At 41.8% G+C, this 16651-nt stretch overlaps 1 protein-coding gene across 4 annotated transcripts; it reads left to right on the forward strand.

Moving 5' to 3' along the window:
* The first annotated feature begins 3789 nt into the window (after window positions 1-3789).
* Window positions 3790-14497, forward strand: ncln (nicalin). 4 transcript variants are annotated; one of them, XM_061077788.1, is made up of 15 exons: window positions 3790-4094; window positions 4730-4920; window positions 5638-5782; window positions 5941-6035; window positions 7931-8011; window positions 8231-8334; window positions 8748-8836; window positions 9058-9197; window positions 9751-9977; window positions 10266-10353; window positions 10451-10489; window positions 11501-11664; window positions 11841-11894; window positions 12146-12224; window positions 12829-14497. In XM_061077788.1, the coding sequence occupies exons 1-15, from the start codon at window positions 3920-3922 to the stop codon at window positions 12889-12891; spliced, it is 1734 nt and encodes a 577-aa protein (XP_060933771.1). In that variant the 5' UTR covers window positions 3790-3919; the 3' UTR covers window positions 12892-14497. The 4 variants fall into 4 exon arrangements, with proteins under 4 accessions (XP_060933771.1, XP_060933772.1, XP_060933774.1 ...); XM_061077789.1 differs by having other exon boundaries at window positions 11504-11664; XM_061077791.1 differs by having other exon boundaries at window positions 9751-9929.
* Window positions 14498-16651: the final 2154 nt, after the last annotated feature.

The following is a 16651-nucleotide window of genomic DNA, read 5'->3' on the forward strand; positions in this document are numbered from 1 at the left end:
ATTATTTAATACGTTAATATGTTTGCATGATGAAGACTCAACATAATGAAGTCAGGATCCAACAACCTTTAATCAAGGGATGGTTATATATGATTAACGAGCTCAAAATAGTGGATTAAGTGTCAGGTTAAAAACACTCAGATCCTCTGACCACTCAGATCCATCCATTAAGCAGGATCTGGCTGTTTTCTAAGCCTCTGCTCATTATCCAGAGGTTTATAGTGTTTTAAGGAGTGAATGACTCAGAAGACCTGCTCCATAGATCTGAACCACCATTGTGTGGGGACAGTGGTGTTAGTGTGGAGGGCTCGGTCCAAAGAGCAACTCCCTCTTACAGTACGTCTTTGGTATTCGGTGGTTCTGACCCTGTCGCTGGGTGGTTGAAGCACTTTAGTGTGGCCGGTGTTTTAGCAACCTGCCAGCATGGTGAGAAAATGACAGCACCCTCTAAGAATTGGAAGGGGCGATAAACCGAGGAGGGGGGGGGTTGCTTACATAGGCAAGCTACACAGAAGTTGCTTACTTTACTACGGAGCTGATCTCTCGATTAATGAGAGTGCTACTTACCCACAAACACAGTGACTGCACCTTTTGTGTGGTCGCACAGAGAGAGCGAGTGTTTTCCTGTGGCCGGGGGTCGCCACCAAAGGCTGGTCTGACTCAGGACATTCCCAGGAGCACTGGGAAGAAATGAGGACACTGAACAGCGTGTGCATTGTGTGTGTGCGTGTATGTGTCTCTGTGTGTGTGTATTCGTTTTTGTTACGTCTTTAGGACTTTATCCAGTATAAACATTGACCTTGTCAGGACCTTATGGGGACCAAAGCCGAACCTAATATTTGAGGTCCTGGTTAAGGTCTGGAGTAAGATGTGAATTGTGGTCAGATTAAGGTTAGAGTTAGGTCTGATGTGGTCCTGGTTAAGGATACGGTTTTGGTTAGGCTGTCCACAATATTTGGAAGTCAATGCAGTCCTAATAAGGTCCTTGTGGGGACAAAAATCAAGTATTAGTATACCATTAAGCACAAAAGTTGAGACATGTGTTAAGGGTTAGGTTAAGTAGTAACTGGTTAAGGCTAGAGTAAGTCTCCAGAAAATCAATGTTAGACTAAATTAAGTACTCTTAAGTCATGGAGCGACAATGCTAAGGATTTTTTTTGATGAACGCGAGGGAACACGTGTGTTTTTTCGTGAGCCTCTGTGTTGATCCTGTGATGACAGGATGTTATGAATTTTGAGGAATAAGATTCATGTGACATGACTCACGCACATCAGGCACAAGGATGTTTTTTTCCTCTTGAAACAAGTGTTCTTTTCTACTTTTGTCTTTATGTTGAGCAGCGGCCATGTTTTCCTCAGACCAGACTGTGAGTCATCTGCAAATGCTAATTCCTCATTAATGTGAACTCATTACAATGAGTCTCAGCGTCCACGCTAAATTGGTTTTATGCATTGTGTGTTGCTCAGCCTCTCACCAGCCTGGGCATGGATTACTCATACAACAGGAAATAATGACGCCAAGGTCCATTAAGTAGGATGGCAGGACATCATATCAGCATTAATCTCCCACTTAGCAGAGCAGCCCCAGGAGAGAGTGACGGGGATGGAGGAGATGAGAGAGAGACCATGATTTCCTGCTCTTCGCAGATGGACTTTTTATTTTTATTTTTATTAATATCAGTTGCATTACATTTTTTACTGTACACACATTTGAGCAGAGGATGTGAAACAAGCTGATTCCAAGCAAAACTAGCGTTTTCATATCCCCTCACCTATTTGTCTAAAACCAATTAATGTGCACATTAATGGATGGATAGAAGAAGAAGAGCCTTTTGGATCCCTTAGTAATCCTGTTACCTTTCCCTTTAAGTGATTGAGTGAAATGCTTTAATTTGATTGGATGTGTTATCTAAATGCCCAAAAGTGCAAGATGAGTCAGCAAGAATATTTTACAGGAAGAGAAGAAGAGGGGACTTTTTTTATATTTATTTATCAACTCCAAATGTTCTTTTGACACTTAATTGACATCTGCTGAGATAAAGCAGGACACATATGGCCAAAGGAAACAGATGGAAAATTGTCTAAAATACTAAATTTGGTACAAAGCACCCTCTCTCTTTTAGAGATCAAATCTCTTTGTTCAAGGTCCCTGCCGAAACAATATAATGACATAAAATGCATTTTATATTTATGTGTCTTGCAGAGCCAAAACTCTGACTTGTGCCTCAATTGTGAATATCCCAAAAATATATTGACCATGTGATTTTTTTTATGAAAAAGATGCTGAATTTATCAGATGCATTTCAATTAACATGAGCAGAATATCAATTTTAAGTGTAACTAACCAAAATGTGATGCTTTATCAAAAACATAATTAACATATAGCCTAATTCGATAGTTGTATTAAACAATGGATTAACTCTTTCAAGATTAGATGATAACATCCCAAAACTATGAAAACAATATGCAGCTATTAATATTTCAATAAGGATTACAATAAACCTTATAATAATGATAATAACTAAACTTGAATGACGACATCCAGAGGGGGACAGAGAGACAGCTCACCTTCAAAGTAAAAGTTCAGGAGGCCAGAGGTTTGATTTGATTAATGAGTAATGAATACTCTTACTCCTTGTGCTAGTTGATGGGAACAATATGTCATTTATTTGATCACCCAAAATAAACTACAAGGTTTTGCATGAATTTTCAGAATTATATTAAATTAAATGTGTCCCACACTGTGATTCTTGTAAGGCGTCAGAAGCCAAGGTTGGAAACTACTGGGTTATTCTTAAACAATAGGTTTTTAAAGCATGTTAAATCATCCACTATCTCAAATCCAAAAATAAAAAAGTAACTTTTAAGTAAGGCTGTCCAATATATGTAGTCAAGTAGAAAATACAATGGTTTTCTCTGAAATGTGTATCAAAAGCAGCATAGAATGACACAGACACACACACAATAATTTGTCCATCTTCATTGTGTGCTTAGTTTCTCATGGGAATGAGCAGGCTGCCAAACTTTATATTAACATTAAGGATTGGATTACCTGCTCATTCCCATGAGAAACCAAGAACAGGAAGAAGATGGAAAAATTGCACCTGTATACTGTTTTGTATGTCTGGTCATGATACTCCTGTGTATCGATTTTTGTGAAGATTGGTCGATGTGAAAGAGTTCCAGGGGTCTCGGGGGGCACCATTGAGCCATTTTGCCACGCCCCTTAAAATTCTTCCAGAATACGTACTTTTATACCACTTTCTAATTTTCTGCAAATTTTGGTAAGAATAAGCATGTTAAAGCACTAAAAAAGCAAATGAATTTGCCTGAAAAATAATAATAATAATCCTTACAATTTCAATAGGGCCTCACTGTCTGTCAGTGCCTGTCAGTGCTCGGGGCCTTAATAATAATACTAATAATCGTTATAAAAATAATAATTATCATAATAATAATAGCAAGTTATTGGTTTTATTATTTTGTTTATCTTATATTTAGGGATAATCTAATTTCGTTTAATTGAAGTCCATATCTCAGAGATGTGGTGTACTGCGCCATCTAGTGGCAATAACTACTCCATGCCTCTACATTTGTAGCTGTCCTTCTAGATCCCTGAAGGACCGTTGATTATTCAGCTTGGAATATTTCATTATCAGATTCATCTTTTAAGTTAACACTTTATTTAAAACACAATTAAAACCGAAATGAAGTATCCTATGAAACTAGTGACACTGTGGATTTAGTTGGAGTCTCAGTCCAGAGATAGAGGCGCTCCCGTCATGTGCCTGATCACAATCCCGTAGCAGAGGCTCCCGTAGGTTAGCTCCAGCTCGTCCCCGGTTGTCGCTGAGTTGAAAGCGGTGACAGCAGAAAACAGAGTTCCATCCCGGGCCGTGCACTCCACAGAACCGCCAACATGTTCGAGGAGGCGAGCGAGGTGTTCGACAACATGTTCAAGTCGTCGTTCCCCCTCACGTTCATCGTGTTTATCCCCGCGGTGCTCATCCTGGTGTCCCCGCTGCCGGCCGAGGCGGCACATGAGTTCACCGTGTACCGCATGCAGCAGTACGACCTGCAGGGTCAGCCCTACGGTGAGTCCGGTGCTCCTCCGGGGGAGTCACCCGGGGAAGAGTGTCCGCGTCCCGGCGGCGACTCGGTCCGTGAGTGGGTCCGAGTCCCCGGTGGCTCCGTGCAGCCTCCGTGAATGACAGCACGCAGGAGCGGCTACTGCTAACTAGCTGCTAATGCTAACGCTTAGCATCGTTCGCCATATCAGGATCGTGACCTGGAATTGAAATGTGTGTGCAAACGCTAAAGTGTGTGTCCTCTCTTTAAAACTGTGGCTGCAGGTGTGGATTCACCATAAGCTTAGCATCACTGAAAAATCCATGTTACACAGGGTAGAGTCAAAATATAGGTCAACGAATAGGAACCCTCCTCTTCCGCTAAGGTTTGACTGTGATGGCAGGATATGAATATTAATCACATCTTAAGTTCAAATACTGTGTGTGAGTGTGAGAGCAGGTGAAGGTGAAGTTTCCTCTTTATTTCTCCAGTGTTTGTGATGGTAATCATTAGAAGCTGACGAATAGATCACCCATTCCACACATCCTCTGGTGACCTTTGTCTCAGTGGGTCTGTTGTGTTACTCCTCGCCTGGTCCTCTGGACACAAAGACAGGAGTCCATGTATGAAGTGTGGTGATTAATGGACGTGTTGTCCCCAGGTACCAGGAACGCCATCCTGAACACCGAGGCTCGTACTGTGGAGGCAGAGGTACTAAGTCGCCGCTGTGTCATCATGCGACTGGCGGACTTCTCCTACGACAAGTACCAGAAAGCCCTGCGCCAGTCGGCGGGGGCTGTGGTCATCACGCTGCCCAAGAACATGTCTGCTATGCCCCAGGACATAGTGCAGGTACTGACACACACACACACACACACACACACACACACACACACACACACACACACACACCCTTGTCACAAATACGACTTTTGTTGTCTTTCGCCTTCGACTGATTCCCCTCATTGGTGTTGTGAACTAACAATGTGGCCTTTCTCCTCTATCTTCAAAAGAAAGTCACGCTGGTATCGAGGGCAAACTGTGCAAAACATTTGTTGATTTGATCCACACATATTCAGCTGAAGAAGACAAAAAAATCCAGATATCCCTGTGTTAGTGTGCCAGGCTTCTTTGGTACTAATATGTATTTGTTTTAAGTCTAAAACGATCTCTTTCCACACATTTTAGCCCTACACCAACGTACATGACGTATGTGGGTTATACGTGACCATTCACCGGGCAGGGGCCTGCCAGTGTAAACAGGAAGCAGATTTCATACTTATAGAAAATACTATGAAGGAGAAACAACAATGGTTAAAATTAAGACATAGGATTTCCTTCAAGCATTCCTTGATTACTGAGATTTGGCATTAACTCAGTGAAGATAACTGCATAAGCTGTAACTAATTTGACTTCACACTGTACGAGTGGGATCATTACTCCTTCTGGAAAGCAGCAGGAGCAGATGTTTAAATTATATATTTTGTTAAGTGTCTTTTGACTTTAACTAATGTCTTTAATATGTTTATTATGTTAAACCTGATGTTCCCATCTGTTCAACCCCTATAGCAGTTCATGGAGCTGGAGCCAGAGATGTTAGCGACTGAGACCATCGTCCCCGTGTACTTTGCCATGGAGGACGATGAGCTGCTGTCCATCTACACCCAGACGCTGACCTCGTCCTCCTCACAGGGCTCTTTGTCAGCTGCTGAAGGTGAAACTCATCCCACTCCAGACTGCACCTGCTGGTGTGATCTGTTTGTTTGTCTTGTACTCACCAGACCAACTGTAACACACCCTAACCCTCTCTCAATGTACGAGTGGATAGCACACAGATCAGTGATGAATTTCCTTTTGCTCTGTTTTCTGCAGTGCTGCTGCACACGGCCACAGCAAACGGCTTCCAGATGGTCACCAGTGGAGCTCAGAGCAAAGCAGTCAACGACTGGGCCATCACCAGTTTAGAGGTGAGAGACTTTCCAATGTGTCAGGCATTCCATAAACCTGTCAGTGTACTCAGGCTTTCAATATTTATCTCATGAATGTGTTGCTTCAAAAGTTTTATTTCTTCTTCAAGAGACAATTTAGAATAGAAAATATAGTTTGCACATGCAATTCTTTACAGATAGGTTTCCTCATTTGCCAGACAGTGGATTGGTTGAAAAAAATCTCACAATATCATAATCATGTGCAAAATTTTGAAACAGTACTCTATATTCTCTGTTTTCTAAGGCTTCAGTATTAAATTAGATTTCTGTTTTTTGTTATATTTTAGGTCTGGATTTAGTAAATTGTATTTATAAATATGTGACCGTTGTTTGTTCAGGTGCAGTTGTCACCTCTCTCTAGCCCCAGGTTGTTCCTGTCCTGTATCAACATTAACAGCTTTGTATATGATTCCCCTAAGAAAAAATACCACAATGTCGTGTCACAAGACAGGAGTATTTCCTTAATCCTTTAAAACCCCTTTTCTCAAGTTGGATGTATTAGAGAAGAGTTTAAAGTCTCTGAGATGTAATGGTAAAAGCATTAAAGCACAAACTTGTGCGAGGTCTGCTTCTGATGTCAAGGAAAATAGTTTTAATTGGGTCATTAATAGACCTTTAACGTTGTTTCATGGCAATGTGCCGCTAATACTTCACATTATGGTTTTGCTTTTCTGAAGAAACTGATTTCACTAATTAGACCAGGCGATAAATAAGCAAACATCCACTTGTGAGGTGGAGGTAGAGAGTCTCCTGGTACCCTTAGCTGTAACAGGCTTTGGGAATCTAGTGTGGGCTACCTGCTGCAGTAGCTTAGTGCCCATTGTGTGTTTTTCTCTCTGTGAGTGGGCTTAAACTCCTGAACAAAAACTGCTGTGTTTACTAAAAGCCTGAGGGGTTTAAGTCAAAGATGAATTTGATCAGAGAGGCTCACTGCGGCAGTTTTATTCTGTGTTTATTCAGTTTCTCTTTGTTACATAGAGATGAATTCACACAGAAACTGACACATTCTTTAGCCTGTCTTTCTCATTAATTTTGTTGTCAAGATTAAACTTCAATAAATATTTTAATGCAAAACCTGTTGTTCAATGTTAGACCATAGACCTGTACTGTGAAAAGAGTTGAACCTACTCTGATTGAACTCAGAGTTAACAAAGGGAGTCAGTGATGGATAACGCCGACTTCAGTTCAGCCTAATTGCTATTATTGACTCGAAGTGGAAAACAAGTGGGATATATTTAAATATATAAAGAAACAAAACAAGTACTTGTAACTGATCAGAGCCATGAATTCTGTATCTTTATTCAGAAAGAATAACATACAATAACTAACACTCATTAATTTGAAGAGATATCTATTTATTTACATGTTTACATTGCACATACAATACGTGACAACATATGCACAAAGGAGAGGTGGGGGGGGAAGCGTACCTCAGGAGTTTCGTAGTACGGGTAAAACAAAGTTGCCTTTTAACCCTGCTTCGTAGTACAGGCCTCTGATGTCATGCTTCATCTTTCTTTTTATCCGGACTCGTTAAGACGTGATGGCTTCAGTCCTTTTTTTTATATCATGAAATGAAGTGAATGGCATCGCGCATTGTTTTAAGTGAAACTGTTAAAGTCAGAAAGGCACAAAATACAGCAGCACAAGTGTTAGTTCAGCGGTTTCTTATTTGAGATATGTGTTAAAACCAGAAGCAGAAAGTGTTTGTCACACTGCAGGGGATTAGCAGGTCTTAGGTCTGTGGTCAGGAGGTTGAGTGTGACTCACTTCAGCTCTGCACAGTAACACTGCCTAACACTTGAATACACACACTTGCTAAATTCAATGCGACACACTTTCAGTTCCTGATCTGTTCTTATGATTTCCACCAGGGTCGTTTGGCTGGAGTCGGAGGAGAGGACCTGCCCACCATCGTGGTGGTGTCCCACTACGACTCGTTCGGTGTTGCTCCAGTATGTTCACTGCTCCTTTCTTCTCTCAAATCCTCCTTCATACCTTTTTTAAACATTCAGGGAAGTTAGCTGCAGAAATATTTTGTCTGCAAATCTCTGGAGGATTTGTTTAAATTTAGCTGAAATTCTTACAATAATATTCCAGGAATTAAGACAGTAATGTCAGTAAATAGAGATGAGGCCAGAAAAGTAATGTGACTCTGTGCGTCTTGTTTCCAGTGGCTGTCATACGGCGCCGACTCGAACGGCAGCGGAGTGTCCATGTTACTAGAGCTGGCTCGTCTCTTCTCGAAACTCTACACCTACAAGAGGACACACGCTGGGTGAGAAACGACAGCGTCTTCCACATTCAGATTGTTTTGCAGATAATTTTGTTTCACCTTAAGACTGTTTTACCTGCATGCAAAAAACAAGCCGAACAACATATTTGTTTTACACCTTTATGTAGCTGTGTGCTGCAAACTCACTTGTGCATTTGATATATGATGAAACAGTAGTATAAGTGTTTTTGAGAACCATATTGACCTTTAGCTGAGCACTGTGCTCTTTGTAAGGATCAGATCTGACTGTGTTAGACACTGAAAGTGCTCAGTAGTAAAAACACTTTAAAGCAGCTGAATGTGGTTAGAAAAGGAGGAATGGACTTTACTATAAAAGCACTATTCAAGACAGTTATCTCCTCACATCCTCCTTCTTCCACTTTTGTTTGACTCATTTGTGAATCCTGTTGTTTCAGGTACAACCTGCTGTTCTTCGTGTCGGGTGGAGGAAAGTTTAATTACCAGGGCACCAAACGTTGGCTCGAGGAGAATTTGGATCACACAGGTAACGTCCAGCATCTTTAACACAGAACTTATAAACAAGTATAGAACAGATTAAAATGACACCATGACTATCATGCACTGTGCTCTATGTGCCTGTTTGATAAAAGTACTTAGTCTTTACTCTCTATATATGCTTTGATATTTCTGTGTTTGAACATTCTTCACAAATGTATATTTACTAACTCTCTCACCTGTTGCACCTGTCCCTCTGTTTGACCACAGACTCCAGTCTGCTGCAGGACAATGTGGCCTTCGTGTTGTGTCTGGACACTCTGGGGAACGGAGACTCCATGCACCTCCATGTGTCCAAACCTCCTAAAGAGGGAACTCCACAGTTTACTCTGCTCAAAGAGCTGGAGACGGTAAGAATGATGCTGCTTGATCCACTAAAGACTGATTTCAAAGATTTCTCCCAGTGATACATTTAAAAAACTAGGCATTTATTTCTTGCTAGATCCTAAAACAGGTCGAAATAGACTAGATATTTGTGGCGTATAAGAGTGCTGTTATTAGGGAGTCAAATTAGCTTGATTTTATATATTGAAAAGAAATTGACATCCTAAGATGACATTATCAAACCCTCATGAAAAAGAATAGCTCTTTAAGATTGACGTTTTACAGTTGAACTACAAATTTTATTGTAAATAAGTTTAAATAAAAAGACAAAAACAATCAAATATATAAAACTCAAATTATGAAAATATGTTCATGCATTTATTTTTCTTCTGGTAAATTGAAGGTCTCATGTTGGAGCTTATCAGCAAACTTAAACCCTGATACCAGTATGTCTATGAACGGCTCATATCTTCTTCATATCTATCTACCTTCATTTTTAAGTCTGTAGAAAAGTCTCAGGAAACTGACGCAGCGGCTGTCGTCCTCTGCCCCCCCCCCCCCCCCCCCTCCTCCTCCCAGGTGGTGAGCAGTCAGTACCCGGAGGTCAAGTTCTCCATGGTCCACAAGAAAATCAACCTGGCCGACGACATGCTGGCCTGGGAGCACGAGCGCTTCGGGATCCGCCGGCTGCCGGCCTTCACCCTGTCGCACCTGCCCTCGCACCGCCTGGCCGAGCGCTCCAGCATCATGGACTCTCGGTCAGTGTCCCCCTCCTCTCACCACGGAGCAGGAGAGCCCCCTGCTGGGTGGGTTCCTTACTGCAATTTTCCGTTTCCAGTTCCCATTCCAGCTGTCTTACTTCATATGGTTGATGTCACTTTCATGACAAACTGTTTGTTTGACTTCTCTTAATCCTCTTTACTTCTTTTATCTGGGGTTCTGTTACTCTTCAGCTGCCTGGGTGCTCTGGCTGCTCTGGGATCATTCTCTCCTCTGTGACTTGTTGCGCAGGCTTTGTGGTTTCTCCTCTGATGCTTTTGTAGAGTTTTTCCTATTTCTCTAACTGTCAGCAAACGTATGATTGTGTCTTCCAGGCCACACGTCGATGTGAATAAACTTGGCAGGAACACCAAGGTGGTAGCAGAGGCACTGGCCAGGGTCATCTACAACCTCACAGAGAAGGTATGAATGAATGATGAGACAATTTATGGGGGGGCGGGGCAGTAACAGTTTTGCCTTTTTCCTGCCTGTGATGTGATATTTATGTTCTGCTGCTCAGGGCGCCCCTGGAGACCTGCAGATCTTCACTGAACAAATGGTAAGTCATTAAATTTACATTAACTGTAAGAGATGCAGTGATGCAGGTAGAACCTTTAGCAGGTTACTGCGTCACTTTAAAGTTTAGCTGTGATGTGTCACAGGAGCAAAACTGATCACAAGAACAAGGCCAGAGATTGTACGTTGTGATTTGGCACTACACAATCAAACTGGATTTAGTGTAATAGATTCATCCATGACAGCTGTTTACTCTGAATACAGCTGAGTTGAAAGCAGGTTCACTCTGCCGGTGTCATGCGTGTATCCTGTATATAAATGTGCAAGATGAAAGCAACACTATTCAAATTTGCAACCGTATAATTGCGGCTGACTCACAGTTGCCGCTTCAGTTGTCAGAATCAGGCCCAGCCAGTTATTCCCAACTTTAGATCAGTTAAAAAACAGTTTATCTCCAATATTCAGCCAGGAAAGCTTTAAAATATCAAGAATTCTAACTCTGTTAATGAGTGCTTTATTTCACAGAGTAGGACTTTGCAGTCAGAGATCCATGAGCTTTATTTTTGTAAATAAATTTAAAACACTTTATAGACACGCAGCCCAACAGACTAACTCAACATGTGCGGCTGCAGAGGGCGCTGTTGCTCTATAAGAGTAACATTGTGTTGCTTTAAAATGAAACTGACATTTACTCAAATGGTGCAATAGACAAGTAGCTGTACCTGCCAATACTGGAAACTCCTGATGAAGCTCTTATGTGAGCACAGACGTAACAGATCTCTACAAGAAAATAAACATTGGTGACCATTGGCCGCCTTTTTTTCAGGTCATAACTTGTGTTGCTGTTCCAAATATTTAGAATATTTTTCAGTAAAACTAAAATATAAAAGCAAGCAGATCATGTTGCTTAGAAACATGGGTATTTCTTAATGTAATGATATCTCCAGTTTGTATTTCACTCTAGTGTTTTGCATCACAGGCTGCTGGTGAATCTCTCTCTGCCTGTACAGTGTTCATATTGTGTGATATAATAATTTGGCATGTGCCACATCAGCAGGTTCAGGAGGAGCAGTTATCGGCGACGGTGGACTGGCTCACAGCGCAGCCACGTGCCGCTCAGCTGCTGGACAAAGACAGCAGCGTGGTGTCCACCCTGGAGTATCACCTCGGGCGTTACCTCAAGGACGTCAAGAGACACTATGTCAAAGCTGACAAAAGGTAAACACCAGGGTGGGGGGTGAACAGTAAACCCTGATGCACACTGGGTTTGGGTTTTAAATGTAGGTCACAGCAGCAAATGGGGATCGTCAAGAAATAAAATTCATATTTGTACATTTTGATCCGTTTTCTGCTCTTGATGTTAAAGTGACAGTTTTGATCTTTCTCCTCCTCAGGGATCCAGAGTTTGTTTTCTATGACCAGCTCAAACAAACGATGAATGCTTACAGGTAAACTTTAATCAGCTCCTCCTCCTCCTCTCCCGCCATAATCTTTTACCGCAGCTCGTACTGATTTACTGTCGCTCGGTAAAAGCTCCCCAGCTCTCGGCTATCTGGAACATCATGAGTCTGTCTCGTTGGTTTTCAATTAATCCTCAGATAACTACATTTTTTACATTTTAGTCATTACTTACTGTCTTTCTCTTTTTATACTCACTGTTTAACGCTCCATCTCTCTGCTGCTGCTCTCTCTCCCTCAGAGTGAAGCCTGCTATCTTCGACCTGCTGCTGGCTGTCTGCATCGCAGCCTACTTAGGGGTGATGTACCTCGCCATCCTGGTGAGTCGCTGCCCATGCAGGAGTCTGTAGCTCCTCTCCACCACGCAACATGTTACATACACGCATGTCACCCTCTGTCATTTCTTAAAAAACTGGGAGGGAAGTTTTCTGGAAGCTGGTGAAAGGAGAACTTAGGCAGCAGCTGATGTCTTATGCAGAAGGTTTTAATGTAGACCTGATGCATGAAGGAGACAAGAAGGTGGAACATTATACAAACTCCAACAGAGTAACATGTGCAGTTGTCACCACCAAGTCTGAAGATGTCTCCCACAGCCTCCCAGTATCTCCCTCTACTTGAATCACCCATTCTAAAGGCACTTACATGAATGGCCAGAATTGCTGTCACTCTGTGTTACATGTAGGTGTTCACATCCTATTGGATAGTTAAACCTAAAGCATGCATAACTAATTATACTCGTGGGGTTTCTCCTGGTGGAAGATTGTGTAGTGCATGACACATGACTGAAAGACCAGGTTGTGTGAACTGCTCAGAGAACCCAGAACTTTGAAAGTCATGTAGTCTAAACTCTAAATGTGCTGATGTGTTGCTGGCCGTTCTTCTCTGGAACTGATCAGCGTCTCTTGTCTTGTCGTCTCTGAACAGAACTTCGGAGTCCTCTACAGCGTCGTCCGCAGAATCACTCAACCCAAGGCGAAGGTCCACTAATCCAACACACCCCCGCCTCCTTCCTGCTCCTGACCCCCCTCCCCTGTCTGATACATGAAACTCAAGCCAGTAAGAACACAGGCGCTGGGCCGAGCTGCAGTTCTCGCAGCGGTTTTTCCAACCAGCAGAATCACTTCCACGTCCTCAATCCTGATCCACAAACTATGATGTCAGATCCTGTCCTGCTGCCAACCTAATCCCTCTTCTGTTTTAAGGACCAGAATAATCAGGAATCATTCTTCTCTCCACAGATGTCTCGTCTTTCTTTTCTGATAACACCAAGCGTTGGAAATGTTCCACTATTTGACTCTTTTTGTTCGATTTAAAGTGTTTTCACACCTCAGAGGTGTGAGATGCCATGAAGTGAGATTTTGTGACGCTACCATACGAGGTCAAGTTGCATGTTTACTCAGCGACTGGAGGGAAAATGTGAGAGTTTAGCCCAGAAAAGATTTTTGTGCAGAGACGTGTTGACCAACCACTTTTTTTAAGGACAAGACAATTCTCCTAATTATGAATTCCTGTCGAGGCCGCCTGTTTCCCCGTGTTTTTTTTACATCGATTGATTGATCTCTTGCTTCCACATCCCTTCATAGTCAGTAAGGACATGAGGATCACGTCACTAAGAATGTAGATATAGGTCTGCGAGTGCTGCAATGAGCAGACGAGAAAATGACTCCGAAAATACAAGTTTACGGAAAAGACGAGTTGTCTAAATAAAATGTGAAGTAGGATTTATTTAATCTTGATGGTAGTGAGTAAATTAAAATAAAGCTGAATGGGAAAGAAAATCATTTACAAAATAATTGTGTGTATGAAACTTCCCTTTTCTCCCCATTTAATATATAGAAATGTAATAACAGATTCTTTTTTTCGAGGTTTATTTCTCTGTTGCTGTGTGATTTCATGGTTCTCATTTTCAATGCCTTTTTTCTTATTTTTTTTTATCCCGATTTGATAAGAAAAAAAAAAAAAGTTATGCTGAAGCTCTCATCTGAACGCTCACGTTCCAAAAGGTAAAACTCAACTGTCGTGGTTTCTTGTCTAATCGGAGCCGGTGGGAGTCGATGAGATAAAACTCCCCCTTTACTCCTTTTTTATCAGTAGAAATCATGTCTTGAGCTGACTGAAGCAAAAACAAACTTGGAAGGTTTTTTAAAGCTGTGTTAAGATGGTGGTTGAGCCAGAGCTGCAGTATTTATACATCAGTGTCTTAAAATGTCGGATTAAATTGGATCAATGACCTTAAACACATCCAGATAATAAGTTGTCACTTCAACGATATCTTTGTATCTGTTTCCCTGATCTTTCTGCCCTCCTCTTGCCTTGTGTGTTATGGGTTCTTTTTCCACCGTTTTGTATTTTCCATGTGTTACTGCATGACTTGTACCCCCCCCTCCCCGGCAACAGAGAGTGACTGTGTATTCACGAACATGAGGGAAATACTGTGTGGTATATGTGAGTTTTTAATTTATTGAAGCAGTTATCGTGTGCACTGAGATTAACTCTGCTCTGAGCTCGTGTTTCACCTCGTCCACGATTCTTGATCCGTGCGATGGAAACGATATCAGTTGTGATTTCAAATAAACGATGAGAACGGAAAAGTCATGAGAAACGCACGTCCTTGTTTTAATGACACGTTTTATTTTATGGGAGAGGAGCAAGAGTGAAAGTAAAACATTTCTTGAATGGTATTAAAACTGTATTACAAAAGAGCAAGTCTTCATCAAGTGGTCAGATTTCAGAAAGTGATCCAATTTTTTAGAACAGTTGAGGGAAAAAACAAACAGGGCAATTCATAGTTTACACTTTTGTTGAGATAATTAAAATACACTTGATTGATTTAAATTGTGATTCAAACCAGAAATTCCTTATAAAAAAAATCCCAAATTCCCCCCTTCCCTTTTTTTTCCCCTTCTAATTTAGATCTACCAATGAACAATAAAAACAAAACTAATAAATTACAGTGCATTTATAAGAACCACCTGCAGGGCTTCTCTGCAGACCGCCGCTCTCTACGAGCTTTTCCTCTTCACTCGTCACCAGCTCCCACAAACACTCGCCTCGTTATTTAGGGGGGCGATTTGGCACAATCATGCAGATGCTTTGTGTTGTGATGACATGACGCCTGTGAGTCACTTCAGACAGCTCCCGTTACATATACTACAAAACACATCCAACACAGCCTCTACGATATGTGTCTCTGTCAGAGCTGCTGTCCCCGCGGATCCTCCCTCTGCTGATGTTAGAGGAAGGTCGGAGCCGAGACTCCAGACCTGAGGAGGTTTTCACTCTCCGTTTGTCAGCAGAATTCTTAATAACTACTGAGCAGATTTCCAGGAAACTAGATGGAACGATTGGACGTTGGCCAAGAAAGAAGCCATTCAATTTTGGAGCGGATCCTTGTTTTTGTTGTTGATGCTTTCAACAATTTCCAAGAAAATAATGCATCGATCTTGAATAAACTCAAATCAGCGTGCTGTGGTTGTATCCATCCTCCAACCAGGGGGCAGTTTGTCTACATACAGTTTTTTCCAGACTCACATAAGATCACAGTGACCTTTGACCACTCGAATCTAATCAGTTAATCTTAGATTTCACTTAAACGCACTGTTCACGTTTGTACATCGTCACAACCTGAAAACACAATGCCTTAAGGGAATTGATGTCTGTGAGTGTGAGTACTTTGCTGATTGAACATAAAGTGTGTGAGTGTCTGACAGAACTGAGCTTCACAGGCGCCATGTGTCCAACAGCGTAAACCAAAGATGTGTAAGTGAGGTGTGAGCCAATGTTGCATCAAACATTGAAACAAGAATCAGCCAAATCAGATCAGAAAGAAAAAAATAAAGTGACTTTCTCTCAATCTTCATTCAGTTTTGGACAGTTCCATCAGTGGTGGGTGTAGCAGTCAGGAGTGGGCAATACGGATCAAATCCTCATCAGAATATACAACATTTCATGTGCTGACATTTATACACAGGGTGATATCACAGCTCTTATACAGGTGTGTCAGGAAACCATCTCGCGAGGGAACAAATTAAACATGTAATAGATTAAAAATATTGTTCTGAATACACCCCACGATGTTTAGAGTACAGTGAGCAGGATATTAATGATAACAAAAAATTCCCAGATTTAGTCGGTGGTGATTAGGTACGTACTCATATCGCCCACCCCTCACCGCTCAGAGCACTGTTTGTAGTTTGACACAGCGGAGGAGAAACTGAAGAGGCACCTTCTGCACTTAGTACCAAACCAGATGCACCTAGTCCAGATCACAGGCCTCTGTGGGCGTCATCCCACCTGTTCGTCATCTGCTATCACATCATAACCAAAACAATAAATCAACAAACTATCATACTCTAGTCTCACAGTTGAGCAGGCAGGACGCCGGTGGTCACTTCCTGTCGGAACACCACGCCAGTAAAGACCAGTCAGACACAGTGTCTGATATATTACACACGCAGCGACATGCCTGATAGAGCATGTCACATTACAGAACACATGTGTAATGACTACAGTAAAATGAGTGAGCCAGCATTCAGATTAAAAGAGACGAGATTGTGAAACTAAATCCAGATGTTTGTTGTGTATGATGAACGTCTCCCTGGAAATGATCGGAGCAGAACGTCACTGACACGGCAGAAATAAAACAACAACTGGATTACACAGTGCTCTCAGAGAAACAAATTAAAACAGCAGCAATTCCAAAAAGGAATCAACAATTATAACCTGAACTACAGCGACAATAGTAATA

Source organism: Limanda limanda, chromosome 9 (genome assembly GCF_963576545.1).
Source record: "Limanda limanda chromosome 9, fLimLim1.1, whole genome shotgun sequence".
Lineage (NCBI taxonomy): Eukaryota > Metazoa > Chordata > Actinopteri > Pleuronectiformes > Pleuronectidae > Limanda > Limanda limanda.

Excerpts from the sequence above, each read along its gene's own strand:
- ncln (XM_061077788.1), top strand. The coding sequence starts at position 3,920 with ATGTTCGAGGAGGCGAGCGAGGTGTTCGACAACATGTTCAAGTCGTCG. Across the intron at positions 9,198-9,750 it reads TGCTCAAAGAGCTGGAGACG|GTGGTGAGCAGTCAGTACCC; the intron begins GTAAGAATGATG and ends TCCTCCTCCCAG. Across the intron at positions 12,225-12,828 it reads TGATGTACCTCGCCATCCTG|AACTTCGGAGTCCTCTACAG; the intron begins GTGAGTCGCTGC and ends GTCTCTGAACAG.